Source organism: Sorex araneus, chromosome 5 (genome assembly GCF_027595985.1).
Source record: "Sorex araneus isolate mSorAra2 chromosome 5, mSorAra2.pri, whole genome shotgun sequence".
Classification (NCBI taxonomy): Eukaryota; Metazoa; Chordata; class Mammalia; order Eulipotyphla; family Soricidae; genus Sorex; species Sorex araneus.
In genome coordinates this window covers 94950738-94968504 of record NC_073306.1, presented here as the reverse complement: position 1 = coordinate 94968504, position 17767 = coordinate 94950738, and the positions used below count along the sequence as shown (strand labels likewise).

General features: G+C 41.9%; 1 protein-coding gene across 5 annotated transcripts in view; it reads left to right on the top strand.

Moving 5' to 3' along the window:
* Positions 1 to 17767, top strand: part of HIPK1 (homeodomain interacting protein kinase 1) — an 89573-nt gene that overhangs the window by 49335 nt on the left and 22471 nt on the right. Inside the window, exons 11-16 of one of the 5 annotated variants that reach the window (XM_055137477.1) lie at positions 2394 to 2533; positions 2871 to 3053; positions 3534 to 3740; positions 8851 to 9089; positions 10054 to 10184; positions 11461 to 16419. In XM_055137477.1, coding sequence (XP_054993452.1) covers positions 2394 to 2533; positions 2871 to 3053; positions 3534 to 3740; positions 8851 to 9089; positions 10054 to 10184; positions 11461 to 11949 — 1389 coding nt within the window. In that variant the 3' untranslated portion in view covers positions 11950 to 16419. Of the gene's footprint in view, positions 1 to 2390; positions 2534 to 2870; positions 3054 to 3518; positions 3741 to 8850; positions 9090 to 10053; positions 10185 to 11460; positions 16420 to 17767 lie in introns of those variants that run through there. The other 4 variants (XM_055137475.1, XM_055137476.1, XM_055137474.1 and 1 more) reach the window with 4 other exon arrangements.

Here is a 17767-nt window from a genome sequence, read left to right as displayed (position 1 = left end):
TTCTTGCTACATCTTTAATGTCTCATTGTTTTCCTCCCCAACATTTGCTAAAGCACTGTTTGATTCTGATGTTCAGTGTGGTTCTGTAAGGAGCCAGATTCCTTGATTCTTTGCCAGCTTAGTGTGATAAAAGCTCTTGGTATAGCCTGAGAAGAGCTTCTGCACTGTTGCCTGTTTTCTGCCCTATCTTTACCCTCTCTGATCTTTGAGAGTGAAGGAAGTGCCTGTTTGGGCTCTGTTCCTGGCACTTCTCAGTTGGCCAAAATTTGAACTCATTGGCAAGTTAGCTTCCATATTTTGTTCTTTTTAGTTTCTAAAATTGCATGTCAAAATGTTTAAGATGCTCTTATTTTATTGCTCTATCAGTTGATAGTAACTTTTCTTTCATGAACACATAAAGATAACTCTTTTTGCCACTTGTAGTCACTGGTAATTTAAATGGTATCTTCCATTTAAAGAATGTTCCCTTTAGAATGCTTTTAGGCCATATTTCATTTGTTGGTTGAAATTAAAGGCTAATTCATTTGTAGAAGATTATGGAGAAATTAATTACAGATAGTCTTTATACAGAGGTGAAAATAAGATGGAAAAACTTGATGCAAATGTAGTTATTTTCATTACTAAATGTCATGGTAACAAAGTAAGATTACCAAATAAGGCAGTAGGTGTATTTTTATGGGGCTTAAAGATAGGAAAAACAACAGAATTTTGAAGTATATTTTAGGATTATATAATCTTGAGTGATGTTGGATGTGTTTTAGTTTATTTGGGAGGGCTTGAATTATTTATTAGACATCCAGCATTTTATTATTTGAAATTTAAAATTAGGTAAGCATTTTGGAAACCCAGTATCCTATTGAATCCTGATATTTCTACATCTTTTAAAGAGACTTTAAAATCTTTTATTGTTTCTTAAAGGCTCATGTGGTGAAAACACGTGCAGAAACATACTTTGGTTGTTGGAATGTATTCATTTTCAGTTTAAAAGTCTTTGTCATTTCCACATTAATTGCATCTTAAACTCAGAACCTCCATACAAGGGAGTCAGATATACTCCTGCCTTGACCGACCCAAGTTAGTGGTCACTGCTCGCCTGTAGTTCCGAGGTTGGAATGGTAGTTGGCCCTCCTCCTCTGCTGCTGTTCCTCAGTTTGCACTAGCCATTTGCTAAGCTTTGCATATTTTGTTCTTCTTCTGTCAAAACAGTTCGTCGCTTGGAACGCCAGATTTCTGCCTCACATTGGAATGTTATTTCTTGCTCTGCATTAAACTATATGCTTTGTCTTGTGCAGGTGTTGGCTTATGGAAAGACGCATGGTGTGACTTAACATACTTCTCTTATTTTTGTTTTGTTTTGTTTTCAATTCTGCTTATGGTAGCAGACGTGTTTGCAGTTTCTCTGCTTTTGAAGGCTTCTTGTTTGGAACCAGTATTGTAACAAGTGGATCTGTTACTTGCAGAAATGTTTTTAAAACAGTGTGTTGTTGATGGCCTTGGAAACAGAACCATATGTACCCACACATTTTAGGTGGTTGTACTGTAGAATTCAAGTTTTAAAAGGAAACTTTCAAATCTGTTCCCATTTTTTCAGAAAAAAACAGAATTTCTTTAAAAAGTACAGAAAACATTAGTTGTTTTTTTCAAGTGACATGGCTTTCAAAGACTTAAATTAAAATTTTTTCTCATAGTAATTAACCTGTTATGTTTTTATAAATAACACATAGGGCAATATATTTTAGATAATAAAATATGCCTTTTGTTGTCTAATGTTTTACTCATTGGCATATTTTAAAATTTTGTGATGACTATAAAGAATGACGTTAGTTTGCTTTCTCTTGCTGGCATAAGCTTGTTTGCCAAATGGTTTTGGCCTTGGTCATCCATATCTGGCACTATGTTCCAAGCATTACTCTCTTAAAATGGAACTGTTCTCCCCTTTGTTTAATGACTGGATTGACCTGGTGTCATATCTGATTGGCATTCAAGTTTAAAGGTTCCTATTTTTAACATGGAGCGTTCTTAACTGTTTGCAGGGATTTATTTTAGAGTCTTTGCAAAAATGACATTCCAGCACTTAACAAGAGCTTACCTCTGAACTTTTAAGCTGCTTTCCTGTATAGTATGATAGGCACTCTTAACCACTAGGATCTTCTTCTCTTTACTATCCTGGTGGTCAGGTTATGAAAGGTGGCCAAGAAAAAGCACTGTGGTCGTTTCCTTATTCATGAGACTTTAACCTTGAGCCCCTCTGACCTTTCTTTTTCAATCTCTGCAAGTTAACAATCTACAAGAAACTTCTTTTAAGATACGAAATTTTGTTCATCTGGAATACTGAAGAAAAAACCAAGAATGAGTCAAGTCCTGGTCCTTTTTTGTGTGTTTCCTTACAGCAGGCTTGGCCTGGGGGAACCCAGCAAATTCTCCTGCCTTCAACTTGGCAACAGTTGCCTGGAGTAGCTCTGCACAACTCTGTCCAGCCTACAGCAGTGATTCCAGAGGCCATGGGCAGTGGCCAGCAGCTCACAGACTGGAGGCAAGTGCCCTATGTCCCTCTGAGGGAGATTTGCAAGGATTTTTGCATAAGGTCCCTTACGGTAGGAGCTCATGGTGGTTTGGTGAGACTGGGAAGAACATGGAATTTATCTTTGTTTGAAACCCTATCAGGCTTAAATGTTTTTTAAGGAAAGCCCCAGGCAATTAAAAGGAGTATGTAGTGAAAACCTGAAAACTTGATATCCGATGACCACTTGTGAAGATAAAAAGAAACTGTTTTTGGTTGGTTGTTGTAATTATAAATTTATGTTTGGTCCAGATTTCCTAGTGTTTTGTGGCATTCCTTCATTCCTTCTCTGTTCTTCCTGTTGCTGTAGGAATGCCCACTCTCATGGGAACCAGTATAGCACTATCATGCAGCAGCCGTCCTTGCTCACGAACCACGTGACACTGGCCACTGCTCAGCCCTTGAATGTTGGTGTTGCCCATGTGGTCAGACAGCAGCAGTCCAGCTCCCTCCCTTCCAAGAAGAACAAGCAGTCTGCTCCAATTTCTTCTAAGTAAGTCTCTGCCATAACGACTGTACTGTATGGAGGGAGGTGTTGCTGGCGTTTAGAATGTCATGGTTTGGATATGTTCAGTAGAGGCAGAATAAGTAACAGCTAAACTTAGGTATATAACCTCACCTTTCCACTTAGACTTGCATATCAGATTTGTCCTGGTCATGCTAAGTCCTTGCTGCTTGCTTCCACTTTGAACCTGGTTCTTGCTCCCACTTTGAATCTGGAAATCCAACCAAGGCATACAAAATGAAATTGATGTTGGCCTTTGGTGCTCTTTATTTCTTGAGACCTTGACTAGAGGAGCTTATATTTTATTGAAGTATTATAGTTAGCTACTGTAGCTTGCTACAGTAATTAAGTGAAAAACAAAAGAGAGAGCACATTGGAAAGAGTTTTGGGTAGTTGGGCAGGCATGTAGGAATGGGGGTGGGGAAACAGCATTCTTTGAATAGTCTTTCTTAGGACTTTTCCTTCCAGGTCCTCTCTGGATGTTCTGCCTTCTCAAGTCTATTCTTTGGTTGGAAGCAGTCCCCTCCGGTCTACATCTTCATACAATTCCTTAGTCCCTGTCCAAGATCAGCATCAGCCAATCATCATTCCGGATACTCCCAGCCCTCCTGTAAGTGTTATTACTATCCGTAGTGACACTGATGAGGAAGAGGACAACAAATACAAGCCTAATAGGTAAGACAAGTGTGTGGTTTCTTGCCTTAGAGAACCCTATCCTTGATTTTAGATAGTAGACTTTAACCCTTGAGCATAATTGACCTTGAGTAACCCCTACATGTCACTGGGTGTGGACCTCCCAAAAAAGAGTGAAACATATAATCATTAGGATTGTTTTGATTAGAGCAATGTCTGTTAAAAAGTAGAATAAAATTCTGCCATTGAGGGTGAACATGCTTTTCATGTAGGAGGCCTGGATTTAATTCCTGGTAATGCATGGTCTTTGAAATTCTCCCAGGTATGGTCCCAAAACTAAAAAAAGAAAAATAATTTTTTTTTAAAAATTTTATTGAATCACCATGTGGAGGGTTACATAATACTCAAACACCCTTCCCTTCACCAGTGCCCATCTTCCATCACCAACCCCCCCAGTATACCTGCCGCCCCCTCCCACCTCCCCAGTCCCCACCCTTGTAAGTGATAAGTTTCACTTCGTTTACGCTTTATCTCGATTACATTCCATGTTTCAACACACAACTCACTACCGTTGCTGGGGTTTCCCCCCCAAAAGAAAAAGACAGTCCTATTGCCAAGGAAGCATTTGATAGTTCTCCATTGCTAAGAATATAGAGATATTAAGTCCCGCTGTTTGTTACATAACTTTTCTTTTTCCCCCTTGCCCCGCGCCACCGAGTTCACACCTGTTTAGTAATCGCCACGCTGTCTGACAAAGGGGAAAAAACCAAAAAGGATGGTTATTTCCCGTCATCAGCAGGCGTGGGGCTCTGGCTTAGTTGATAGTCTAGTAGAGTGTCTGCAAGCAGTTTCTGGAACCAAAGGTCTTGCGCTGGTATTGGCTCCGGCTCAAGATTCCACCAGCGTCCCGCTGTTCCATGTACATAATTTTTCCCCTTATATCCCATTCCCACGCCACCAGGTCTGTTTGCTTAATGGACATCACACTATGGTTGACGCCACGCCGTGTTTCTTCCCGAGAAAGAAGGATATTTCTTCTCAGCCGGCGTGGGGATATAGCTTAGTTCAGTCTAGAGAGATGGCTACCACTTTGATTGCCTTCAATATTTCAGCAAAAGACTTACTATTCTTGTTAGGATCTCCCACAAAAGTCCGACCCATTAAAAAGGAACCATTACATATTGCTGATGCTAAGATGACATTAGGTTTTGGGTTTCTGTATAAAGTCCAGGGAAAGTACAACCAGAAATAACATCACTACAAACTTTTACCCTTTTATGGTGCTCATAAGATGGAGAAACCTAGAGAGAGGCTCAACGTCTCCATTTTGTGCTCAGAAAGCCGTGGACCCTGCGCTGTGCTCGGGAGGAAGGGGTTGAGAGAGAGGTTAATAGAATTGGGGAATGCCCGTTGCACTGTCGCAGCCCGCCGTGGGTTCTCCAATCCTGTGCCGGAATTAGTTCAGTGGGCTGCTTGGAGTACAAGGGCGCTCTTTTGGGCTTTTCCATCATGCTCGATCCGCAGCAGGGCCAAAAGGAACGCACACGTTGGGGAGGTGGGTTTAAGTATCTATCTGCGGTGGGCGGGGGTCACCGTCCCCGCCCCCCTGGGGTCTCCCGAGCGCGTGTCCTGTTTCAGCTGGCTCGGCGTCTCCATTTTGTGCTCAGAAAGCCGTGGACCCTGTGCTGTGCTCGGGAGGAAGGGGTTGAGAGAGAGAGGCTAAAAGAATTGGGGAATGCCTGTTTCCACTGTCACAGCCCGCTGTGGGATCTCCGATCCCGTGCTGGAATTAGTTCAGTGGGCTGCTTGGAGTCCAAGGGCGCTCTTTTGGGCTCTTCCATCATGCTCGATCCGCAGCAGGGCCAAAAGGAAGAAAAATAATTTTTAAAAAATTTACAAAATTAGTAAGGTGGGGATCAGTGAATCTTGTCCAATTAGGCTAGTGTTTTAATTGGAGATCCAGAAGATGTTGGAAGTTACCTGGGCCTCCTTGGCAGGGCTTGGAGGTCTCCAGGGCTGCACTTAATCATGCTCCGGGTACCATGTGATGTCAGGAATTGAACTTGGGTTGCTGCATGCAGGCCATGTGCCTTTACTCCTATATTCTGGCACCTGAGAATACTTTTTAAAATTACTATTTTTTTTAATATTACAGATTTTCAGGGGTTAGGGGTGTGTGTGTGTGTGTGTGTGTGTGTGTGTGTGAGAGAGAGAGAGAGAGAGAGAGAGAGAGAGAGATTTTCGGGGGTTTAGCACATATGTTGTATGTGTTTGTTTTTCTTGGGAATTATACTTTGGGTTGGCTAGCTGTTTGTTCTGGCTCTTTTCACTATTTCCCTATAATATCACACTTTACCAAAATTGCAGTACTACCTACCCCCCATTCAAAAGCCCGTGATACTCATGTCTCTTGTAGCTGGTGCTCATTTTCTGTTTCACTGAGTCTTGAGTTCTTTGGTGACCATTGTCAGTTTTTAGTTATGTTGTGCATGTGACTGAAATCATTGGTAACTTCCTTTCTCATTTCACTTCTCATAATCGCCTCAAGTTCTATCTACTTCTGTCTCAGAAGGTCTGATTTCATCCCTTCCCCCAACTTGGGCCACATGCACCCATGGTCCAGGACTGTTCCTGCCAGTCATCAGGGAGGCCTGCTGTGATGGGGATCAAACCCAGCATTCATTCCAGCCCTTTGAGCCATGTTGCTGCCCTGATTTAATTTATTTTAAAGCAATAATTGTTTATGTATCATGAATAAAATTTATTTTAAATTTCCATTTTGGGGACCATATCCACTGGTGCTTGAGGACTGCTCTTGACTGTATGCTCAGGAGTCACTCCTGGCTGTACGTGGGTGCTGGTTCTTGAATCAGTGTCACCCATATGCGAAGCCTTACCCCTGTACTCTCTGACTACATTTTTTTTTTTTGCATGAAGGAAATTTGAAACAAAACAGAAGTTTGAATAGGTATAAGAACTATTTATATTTATATTAATATTGATATTTTAATATAACTATTTATATTTATATTAATATTTTATATTACTATTTATATTAAGAACTATTTATAGCCCAGTGGGGCAATATGAAGAATATATGGTACTTGCGGGCAGGAGATAAGCCTCAAATAGTAGAGCACTAGCCTTGCATAGTCAAGGACTTAGGTTCTATCTTCAGCACCACTTGGCACCCTAGGCCCTACTAGGTGTGCTGCCCTCCCCCTCCACTCTGCTTCAGGGGTGGTAAAGAATGTCAGTGAAATAACTGAATGGCAGTAGCTAAGAGGCAGTAGAGAATAGAGGTGTGCCTGGAGTCATTTTTCCTGGGTTTGAATCCTGTCTTAACTGCTTAGTACCTGTGTGACTTTGGGCAGGTACCTTAGTCTCCTGGTGCTTTAGTAGTCGCATCTGCAGAAGAGGAAGAATAAGTAGTACCCACTTCGTAGAAGTGTTAACGAGATTCCTGAGGTATGTGTAGAGCACAAGAATAGTTTCATAGCAGCACAGTACTGTAAAACACAGGATAAAAACGAACTGAAAAAATAAAGCACCTTTTTTAAAAGCAGACTGATGGATCGGGGGCAAATGGGGTACAGGGCATTGGTGGAGGGACTTGGACACTGAGGAAGGGGTTGTGTTGAAACATTGTTTACCTGAAACATAATCATGAATAACTTTCTAAGTTCATGGTGACTAAATTAAAAGAAAACAGTTTTTTTAAAGAACAGTACCTGGGGTGGGAGTGATACTACAGTGGGTGGGTCAGGTGCTTGCCTTACACATAGCCGACCTGGGTTTAGTCCCCAGCACCCCAGATCATCCTCTGATCCCACCAGGAATAATCCCTTAGAACCACCAGTTGTAGCTCCCCTTCCCAAGCAAACAAATAACAAAAAAAAGAATAGTGCCTTTGGGCCAGAGAGATAGGACATCTTTGACCCATATTTGATCCCCTGTACCTCATATGGTCCCCTGAGCCCTGCCAGGAGTGATTCCTGAACACAGCCAGAAGAAAGCCTTGATACCTCTGGGTGTGGGTCAGGTCACTCCCCCACCTTTCCCAAAAGAAAACCTTGTTTGTAATAAGAACTCAGACATTTGTTACTGTTAATTAATTTTAAATTCAAAACATTTTGAGTTTCTTTTTTAAAAATTAACTTATGCGGTGACCTACTGTACAGTAGTATTCACGTTGTTAATTTTATAGTTGCAGAATTACTGCCACTCCGCTAGTTTTTCAGACCCCTTCACCATTGTCCCACTGTCCCTCCCCGCTCTCCCCCAGGACCTCCTTAGCCTCCAGTTCTATTGGTCATGCCTCAGAATTCCTTTCCATTAGAAAATTGTCTAATCCTTTCCCTTGTTTCTTTAAAGTCCATATATGAGATCACCAGATTCTTATCTTTTACTTTCTGGTTCTCCAGTTCCATCCCAGTTTCAGCAGACTGCAAAGTCTCATCTCTACTCATAGCTAAATAGTATTCCCTTGTGTCTGTAGTGCAGGCTCTCCATTCCACTCATCTGTTGTTGGGCACTTGGATTGTTTTAGATCTTGAGCATCAGTGAACTTTGGTGTGCTTGTGTCTTTTCAGATTAGTGTTTTTGCATTCTTGGGGTAGATTTCAAGGAGTGGAGTCATATATGGAAGTTCTTTTTTTGTTTTTTGCTTTTTGGGTCACACCCAGCGATGCTTAGGGGTTGGTTCTTCCTGGCTCTGCACTCAGGAATTACTCCTGGTGGTGCTCGGGGGACTGTATGGGATGCTGGGAATCAAACCTGGGTTGACCATGTGCAAGGTCCTACCCACAGTACTATCGCTCTGGCTCCTATGGAAGTTCCGTCATGTGTTGTGCGGAGTCTCCAGATGTTTGGTTTAAGAGGTTAAACCATGCAGCAGTCCCAGCAAAAGCGAGTGAGGGTTCCTATTCACACTTCCACTAGAACTTGTTGTTTCCAGTCTTTGAGAAATAGACTATTCTACTGGTGTGACTGATAACTCATTGTTATTTTAATTTGCATTTCACTGATAGTGATGATAAGCATTTTTTCATAAAAACATTTTTTATCAGTCATTGTTACCATGGGGAGGACTAGAGACTGTTAAAGAAACACTTCTGAAAGGGTACTGAATTTTCCTGTATTTTCTTTTCAGCTCTGGCCTGAAGCCAAGGTCCAATGTCATCAGTTATGTCACTGTCAATGATTCTCCGGACTCTGACTCTTCCTTGAGCAGCCCTTATTCCACGGATAACCTGAGTGCGCTCCGGGGCAACAATGGCCCGGTAGCGGAGGGGCCCAGCAAAGTCGGGGATGGCACTAGTACCCGCACCATCATCGTGCCTCCACTGAAAACTCAGCTTGGCGACTGCACTGTAGCAACCCAGGCCTCAGGTGATGTTTGCGTAGCGACAGTGGAATCCTTGGATGTGTGTGTGCTTCCTGCTTTGCTGGGATCTGCTTATGTATGGCAGCATCCTGTGGAACCGCTATTTTAATTCATTCAGAAATTAATTTTGTGTGATAGGAAGTTATGTTTGGCCATCAGTTTATCTTCCTGTGTTCATCTAACTTGAATTGGCATAAAAATTTTTTCTTAGATATATTCATGTTTGTGGTAGCTGATGGTTTATACTTTATATAGAGGGAGAATTAATATGCTGCATTTGCCACTGATTCAGATTTCACATTGCAGATGTGGACATAACAGTAATTTTTCAGAAAGTAGTATTTTTGGGAAAAGACATATAGTTTGCATCTCTTTTCACCCAACATCAATGCATCTGTGTCTTTTGTTCATCTTATTATCAGACTAAATAATGCCACCTTTTTTGTGTGGTAGACTAGACTCCCAGGCTCAGTCACTATTACTGGGTGGACAACATTCACTGCAGCAGCAGGCCTCTGATTCCCAGCAAGTCACTGAAGAAGTCAACAAGTGAAGCTGACTTCTTCAGTGACTTACAGTGCAATGCTCCTGCGTGGGGGGTTTGCCATGTGTGGGTCAGAACTTATTGTCATAAGTTCTTTTCCTACATAAAAGTCTAGGCTCTATGAGAATATGGGCTGTCTTAAGTGTATAGAATTTGTGTTTCGAGTAGTTCCTTCACACTTGACAGATTATGATAATATTCATTGAAATGGAACTTCTGAGGTTTCTTTATGGAGCTTTGTGTGAAGACAGAAAAATAATATATAATGCATTTTCTATTCTTCTAGCATAAATGTGATTGAAAAAAATAAGATTCTCATGAAATCTTAAGTCTTGTGTACCACATGAAAATGTGATGGATTCCACTTGAGATTTCCTATGTCCAGATAGCTACTCATCACTGATTAAGCCTTTGCCCTTGTATAGGCCTCCTGAGCAGTAAGACCAAGCCAGTGGCCTCAGTGAGTGGACAGTCATCTGGATGTTGTATCACCCCCACAGGGTACCGAATGCAACGTGGGGGGACCAGCACAGCACAGCCACTCAACCTTAGCCAGGTAAGAGCTAGGGGCTGCTGCCTTCCAATTGGGGTCCCCCCTGTTGTTCCTCTCTGGAGAACCCTGCTTCTGGTCGGACAGCTGAATAAAGTCAGATGAAGCCTTTGTATCAAGCAGTTTTTGTAGCCTGCGTCATATCTGCATATTTTATTTCCCTCTACTGAGTATGTTTAGTTAGTATTGACTTCCCATGTTTTCTGCCAGAATGTTCTGATCTATTTTGGAAGATGAGAGAACGTCTGGAATTTGGAAAGAACCTAGGATGCTTACATCTGTACCTGGCTCTCAGTGTACTTTTGAGACTAGATTCTCTTCCTTTATCTCCCAGGTCATAAATAATCTGAACCTAAATGTTTACTTGATTCAAGAGACAGTGAAAAACTTTGTGGCCACTTAACTGGTTGTAGTTCTCCATGTTGCTTGAGTCTGGAGCTTTTCCCTTCATCTAATCTTTTGATGAACTGTGGAGGGTCACTGTGTTTTGTTTTTGTTTTGGGGCCACACCCGGGCTTGCTCCTGGCTTGGCGCTCAGGAATCACACCTGGTAGTACTTAGGGGACCATATGGATTGCAAGGGATTGAACCTGGGCCGGCTGCTTGCCAGACCTGCTACACTATTGCTCCAGCCCCAAGGTTACTGTTTTTTGTGTTCATTTTTTTCCCCTCAACTGAGTTTGGCTTATCTGACCTCCAGTATTTAGAAAATGTAAATGTGAGGAGGTGTGTGTGTGTGTGTGTGTGTGTGTGTGTGTGTGTGTGTGTGTATGGACAGAGAAAGAGAACCTGTATCGTGCAAAAGAGAGAACAAGAACGAGAGAGCATGCAAGTGCAAATGGAAGTTCAAGTTAACACATGTGTTTCAGGCTCAACATTTGCAGAGGGTATGAAGAAAGCATTGGCAGGCAAGAAAGGGTAGGACAGATCCCTAGTCACTGACTGCCGTAACAGGATGAAGTTGAGTCAAGGGTCCTAAATTGCAGGTGTGGGTAAACCTATGAAGACTGTATTCCCGCTCCCCGCCCTGCTCTTGTTGTACCTCTGGCACAGACCAGACTGCAGACTGGCGATATCTGGGTGAGGACGGGGTTAGGATCCATTCTACCAGGGGGCAGAAGGCTGGCTGGCTGATTTCTGACAGCATTTCCAGTCCCGGCAGGTTGTGTGCTATGGCAGCCCAGAAGTAGGACACATTTGAACCTCTGCTCTCAAGTTGGTGTTTGGTGCTCCAGGCTTAGAGTGGCCTTAGAATTCCTCACTCCCTTCTTCCTTCTTCCAGAACCAGCAGTCATCGGCAGCTCCCACCTCCCAGGAGAGAAGCAGCAACCCTGCTCCCCGCAGGCAGCAGGCGTTTGTCGCCCCGCTCTCCCAGGCCCCCTATGCCTTCCAGCACGGCAGCCCCCTGCACTCAACAGGCCACCCACACCTGGCCCCGGCCCCTGCTCACCTGTCCAGCCAGCCTCACCTGTACACGTACGCTGCTCCTACCTCTGCAGCGGCACTGGGCTCCACCAGCTCCATTGCTCATCTCTTCTCCCCCCAGGGTTCCTCACGGCATGCTGCAGCTTATACCACACACCCCAGCACTCTAGTGCACCAGGTCCCCGTCAGTGTTGGGCCCAGCCTCCTCACTTCTGCCAGCGTGGCCCCCGCTCAGTACCAACACCAGTTTGCCACCCAGTCCTACATTGGGTCTTCCCGAGGCTCGACAATTTACACTGGATACCCTCTGAGTCCCACCAAGATCAGCCAATATTCCTACTTGTAGTTGGCGCGTGTGAGGAAGGAAGGCCCTGGTTGCCTGCCCTGCCCTGGCCTGAGTCGTGATAAACGCCTCGGCCGCGCTCCTCCCTGGCCCTGTTTGGAAACCCCAGCAGCTCCGTCTGCAGGGCCCGCCGATGCAGATCTTTCTCTAGGGAGCCATGTCGATGCTGACTGATTGTTGTAGTCTACAGAAGTCTGTCCTGTTTTTTAATTCTTTATTTTTGTGATAGCGTTTTTGATATTTGGATTCAGATGTCCATCTTCTGCAGTTGCTAAGGAAGATAAATGGTTCTGAAGTTACCCTCTGAAAAATAATAACATTGAAAAATATTTTGTGTCTCTGACTTGATTTCTATAACTGCTTTTAAAAAACGAGCTCTTTTGAAAATTTAACTTTTGTTTCTTAGAATTGCTGGTCAGAGGGAAAATGCCGATAGAAATTGGACTTGAAATCTGGTTAACAAGCAAGAATTACTCTTTTCTTTTTACTGTCACTGTCACTGTCATCCCGTTGCTCACCGATTTGCTCGAGCAGGCACCAGTAACGTCTCCATTTGAGACTTGTCTGTTACTGTTTTTGGCATGTTGAATACGCCACGGGTAGCTTGCCAGGCTCTGCCGTGTAGGCGAGATACTCTCTGGTAGCTTGCCAGGCTCTCTGAGAGGGGCGGAGGAATCGAACCCGGGTCAGCCGTGTGCAGGGTGAACGCCCTACCGCTGTGCTATTGCTCCAGCCCACTCTTCTTTTAAATTAAAATGTTAAAAATTTGCCATTTTGTTTTACAGGCCTCTTGAGCAAGTCTGTATTTACTATCAGGCATTTCTCCTCAAAATTTTACCTTTGTTTATAGGACATTTAAACTTTCAGTGTGTTTATTTTGTTTTCATGTCACATTAAACTTAATGGGAAATTGTTATTGTTGTAAACTGGTTACATACTACTCTGTATTGCTGTTGGGATTCTCTCATTTTTAATCTAAGTGGTGTTGAAAAGGCAGCTCACCAGTGGCTGATATTCTTAGTGTGAGAGATTGAATGTGTCAGGTATTCTTGTTAGATGAAGCACCAGTGCAGTCTTTTAAGATTATATTTTAAAGACCCTTCTCTCTGATTCAGTTTAAATTTTATTATTGGAAAAGCCATCAAGGTGGTTATTATTGTGTGGTGGTGGTGGTGGTTTTATTATATGCAACATCTCTGTATTATGTGATATCGGCATCGATGAGCTTTGCCTACAAATTAGTATGAAATTTCAGTAATACACCTCTCTCGCTCTCTTTCTCTTTATCTCTTTCTCCTCGCCTTTCTCTGCATCACCTCTCTCTGTTCTGTGTGATTTATTTGGGGAGAAAGCTAAAGAATCTGAAACCAGATAAGAACGTTATTGTGTATAGCTTTTATACTTTAAAGTAGCTTCCTTTGTATGCCAGCAGCAAATTGAATGCTCTCTTATTAAGACTCATACAATAAGTGCATGTAGGAATTGGAAAAAAATATTTTAAAAATTTATTACTGAATTTAAAATATTTTAGAAGTTTTGTAATGGTGGTGTTTTAATATTTTGCATAATTAAATATGTACATATTGATTAGAAACTATAACAGCAATTTTTTTCCTGCTAACCCCAAATGTTATTTGTAATCAAATGTGTAGTGATTACACTTGAATTGTGTATTTAGTGTGTATTTGATCCTCCAGTGTTACCCGGGAGATAGAATTGATGTCTCCATTGTATTTAAACCAAAATGAACTGATACTCGTTGGAATGTATGTGAACTAATTGCAGTTATATTAGCGCATTGTTACTGTAGTGCTGAGTGAGCAGGGGCATTGCTTGCCAGGAGAGCAGACCCTTGGGCTTGTTTTGCACAGGTGTGTCTGGTGAGGAGTTGTTCGTGTGTCTCTTCCTTCCCTCTCTCCCTTCCCTTATTGTAGTGCCTTATATGATAACGTAGTGGTTAATAGAGTTTACAGTGAGCTTGCCTTAGGATGGACAGCAAGCCCCCGTGGACCCTGTGCTGTTCACTGGGATTTACCAGAGCAGGATTAGTAGCTGTGTTGTGTAAATATATTGTTCTCAGTTTCCCTGCTGGCATTGGAAAAGAAAAACAGCATTTTTCTCCTTTATTGCCCCTTTCCATTTTGGAATCCCAGCAGAAGTTCTCACAGAAGCATCTCCCCCTTGCGGCTCTCTCACTGTGCGTTGCTACCTTGCTTCTGTGAGAATTCAGAAAGCAGGTGAGAGGAGTCAAGCCAATAGTATGTCTGCAATTTTTTTTTTTAAGTATGTGCAATCATTTAGAATGAGAGGGTTTTTTTTCTTTCTCTCTCCCTTTTCCCGTGTGGTAGTCCTTCCTGCAAATAGTTGACATTCCTAGTGAAATACTTGTTGAAAAAAGATAAACAGATGTGTTTATACCAAAGAGCCTGTTGTATTGCTTACCACGTCCCCATGCTACAGAGTTATTTGGTAATCCGCTAGTGACAGGGAACTCACAGAAAAGTTTCTCTGCCAGCGAAGAAGATGAGAAGGACCCAAAGCCCACTGAGGCATTGGGCATTTGTGGTTTCTCTTTAACAACGATATTCTTGGGGCCCTTCAGCTGTGAAATTGTCCTTGTACTCTCGGCTCCTGCATGGATCTGGGTCCAATAGAGGGTACTGGGGGTTGGGATGTATGTCCCTGCCACTAAGAGACTTTCAGGAAGAAGGTAAACCCTAAGATACTGGTGTGTTCCATCAGAATTGAAAATGTCGTCTTTGAGGGGTAAGTCTAGGACTGGTTCTTTGTGGAGATGGTGTCAAGGAGGTGCAGGATGGAGATGGGAGATTTCCTGGAGCCTGGTCAGCACTGCACCAGGTGGAACCTCAAGGAGCTGTCAAGGGTTTGGAGTTTCTTCTTTGAAAGCAGTAAGGACTGCGGGGGGGGGGGGGGGGGTGGTCAGTACAGCCTGCCAGGGACCTGTTGGTGTTTTCAAGATACTTTTCTTTTTCAATCATATTGAATTGGTTTGCAGTACTCTATTGGTCAAGATCCCCACGAAGTTTGTATGGTTTTTGTCACTAGTCAGCATGTGTGATCTGTCTCCTTTTTATGAAGCACATTCAGATTTCCTTGCTCAAAGGCAGATCTGATTTTTTAAAGAAAACATATTTTGTTCCTTATCATTCCTCTACAAGGAATAAGATTTGTTTTTTGTAAGAAATGAGATGCAGGAAGAAAAAAAAAAATTGAACATTCCACTTGCCCCCTAATCCAGTGTCTTTTTTGATAGTAATTTTAACTTCCACACACTGAAAAGACAAAACCAAGAGCTATCACCTTACTAGTAGCATTCGAGAGTTTAGAAATTTTTCTGTTTTGGCTTGGAAATTGACATTTAAGGTTTACCGTGATAAAAATCCTCCCGTGTCTGCTGAATGTGTACGAGCTCAGTGTGGCTTTCGATGCTGTCTCTGGAACATTGAACATTGTCGGCATGACCAAATGGGAGAAGCTCTGTGAATTTAGTGAGCCGGTCCTGATCACAGTGAGGACTTAAGGCTTTAAGTCCTCTCTGAACTTGCATTTCCACCTTCTCCCTTTGAGAGTGAGAGAGTGGGGAAGGGTAAAGTACAGCCACTCCAGGCTCATCAGGACACTTTATCCTCCAGAGTTCGGAATTATTCCCGGGAGGTGATACATTTCGACAAAGCCCAGGAATAAGATTTCCAAACAACTCTAGCCATTCATCGTCCTTCATCCTCCACTACAGGGGCTAAGCTTGACTGTCCTTAACCAGGCCAGCATCATAATGTGTGTTTTATTCAGCATTATTATGCAAAACCCACTGGATGGTTTGTTTTCAGATAGGAAATGAAATTGCCTCTCAGTGACTGGAATGGCCCAAGCCTGCTTCCTGTTTTGATTTTCTTTCTTTTTTTTTTTTTAACTGATGGATGGTGCAGCATGTCTAGATGGGTTTTTTTTGCTGAACTTTATATAATGTGTGCTTTTGATTCAGCTTGAAGAATAATTCACTACATGTAGCAGTACATTATATGTAATGTTAGTATTTCTGCTTTGAACCCTTGATATTGCAGTGAAGTTCCAACTTGATTAAATGTAATTTGATATGCTAGTTAATGTGTGTGATTTAAACTTTTTTAAAAATTTTCCTTTTTTCCTTTTCTGGTTGTGCGCTTCCTTTTACAACAAGCCTCTAGAAACAGTTTCTGAGAATTACTGAGCTATGTTTGTAATGCAGATGTACTTAGGGAGTATGTAAAATAATCATTTTAACAAAAAATAATAGATATTTAAAATTTAATACTAACTATGGGAAAAGGGTCCATTGTGTAAAACATAGTTTATCTTTGGATTCAATGTTTGTCTTTGGTTTTACAAAGTAGCTTGTATTTTCAGTATTTTCTACATAATATGGTAAAATGTAGAGCAATTGCAATGCATCAATAAAATGGGTAAATTTTCTGATTCGTGTGCCTGTTTCTGACTTCTGTTATAGGGTGTTAACAGGGTCGGCTTACTGGCATTTAGGGAGCAATTAAATACATTGCAGCCGAACATCAGTAGATTAGAGACAGTTTGTTCTTACAGATCTCTATAGCAGAAATAAATGGGGCTTGGTAGAAACTTTCCAAAAATGGAATGAATTACCAGGGTCCTAACTTATTACCATTTGGGTCTGGTCTTGAAAAGATGCAGGCACTTTTGACATGCTAGTGAACTTTGCTTTCTTGTATGTTCAGTCATACATCAAAGGTAGCAGAATAAAAGTAATCACAAGACAATGCTTTTGTCCTTCCTCTCAGAAAGAAAAAAAATCACACAGAGGCATAAACTTCTGTTTATGGGAGTGCTTCTGGTCAGATTTCTCTCAATTCTAAAATGAATACACTTTCCCAGTGTAGAATTTGCGATTTGGACTGGGAGTGTAGCTCAGTGGTAGAGCACTAGCCTTGCCCTGGGTTCAGTCTCAGCACTGCCAAAAACCAAAAAACAAAAGATCTGTCTAAATGAGTGTTTCTCAGCCTTTTTCTGATCATCCCCTCTTTCTGATCTTGTTCCTTTCTTTGACCCCTCAGACTAAACCTCCCATCCCAGTCTCATGCTCAGCTCCCCATTTATATGATTTAACCCTGACCCTTTTGGGATGTGTACTGGGGCCTACAGGGAACCTCAGAGCTCCTAGGTGAGAAATGGTGGTTTAGATTGATGACTACAGGCCTCTAAATAAATTTACTTGGCTTCTTTTGACATGTTTCAGGCAGTTTACTCATTGCAGTAGCAGCTGAAAAAGAAAAATGAGGAACATTTAGAAACATCTGTTGGACCAAGAGAAATGCCTCTTTTCTTCCATTAGTGGGGAAGTCAAGATACATTAATTTGTTTAAGACTATGGCAAACACTTTCCTTGTTTTTTTTTTCCCCCCAAATAAAACGTGTAAGAGAATATCCCTAAAAGTTTTTCTGGCAAAGGAAAGCGACAGAGAAAGGCTCTGCTGTCAATCATAGTTCCTAGTAATACGGGATTTATTTTCTAACTTCTCAAGGATTTTTAATATTGTTATCTCAATTAAGTATTTTCTTGGACACTAAACAGAAAAAGAATGAGATATTCCCTAAAGGAATTGGATCATCTGGGGAATCTTTTTTTTTTTTTTTATTAAGACGAACTTTGCACAGAGAATGGTTAAAATTTAAGGCTCAGAATTTTTTTTTCTTTTTTTTTCTTTTTTTTTTTCTTTTTAATTAGTGAATCACTGTGAGGGTACAGTTACAGATTTATACATTTTTGTGCTCATGTTTCCCCCATACAAAG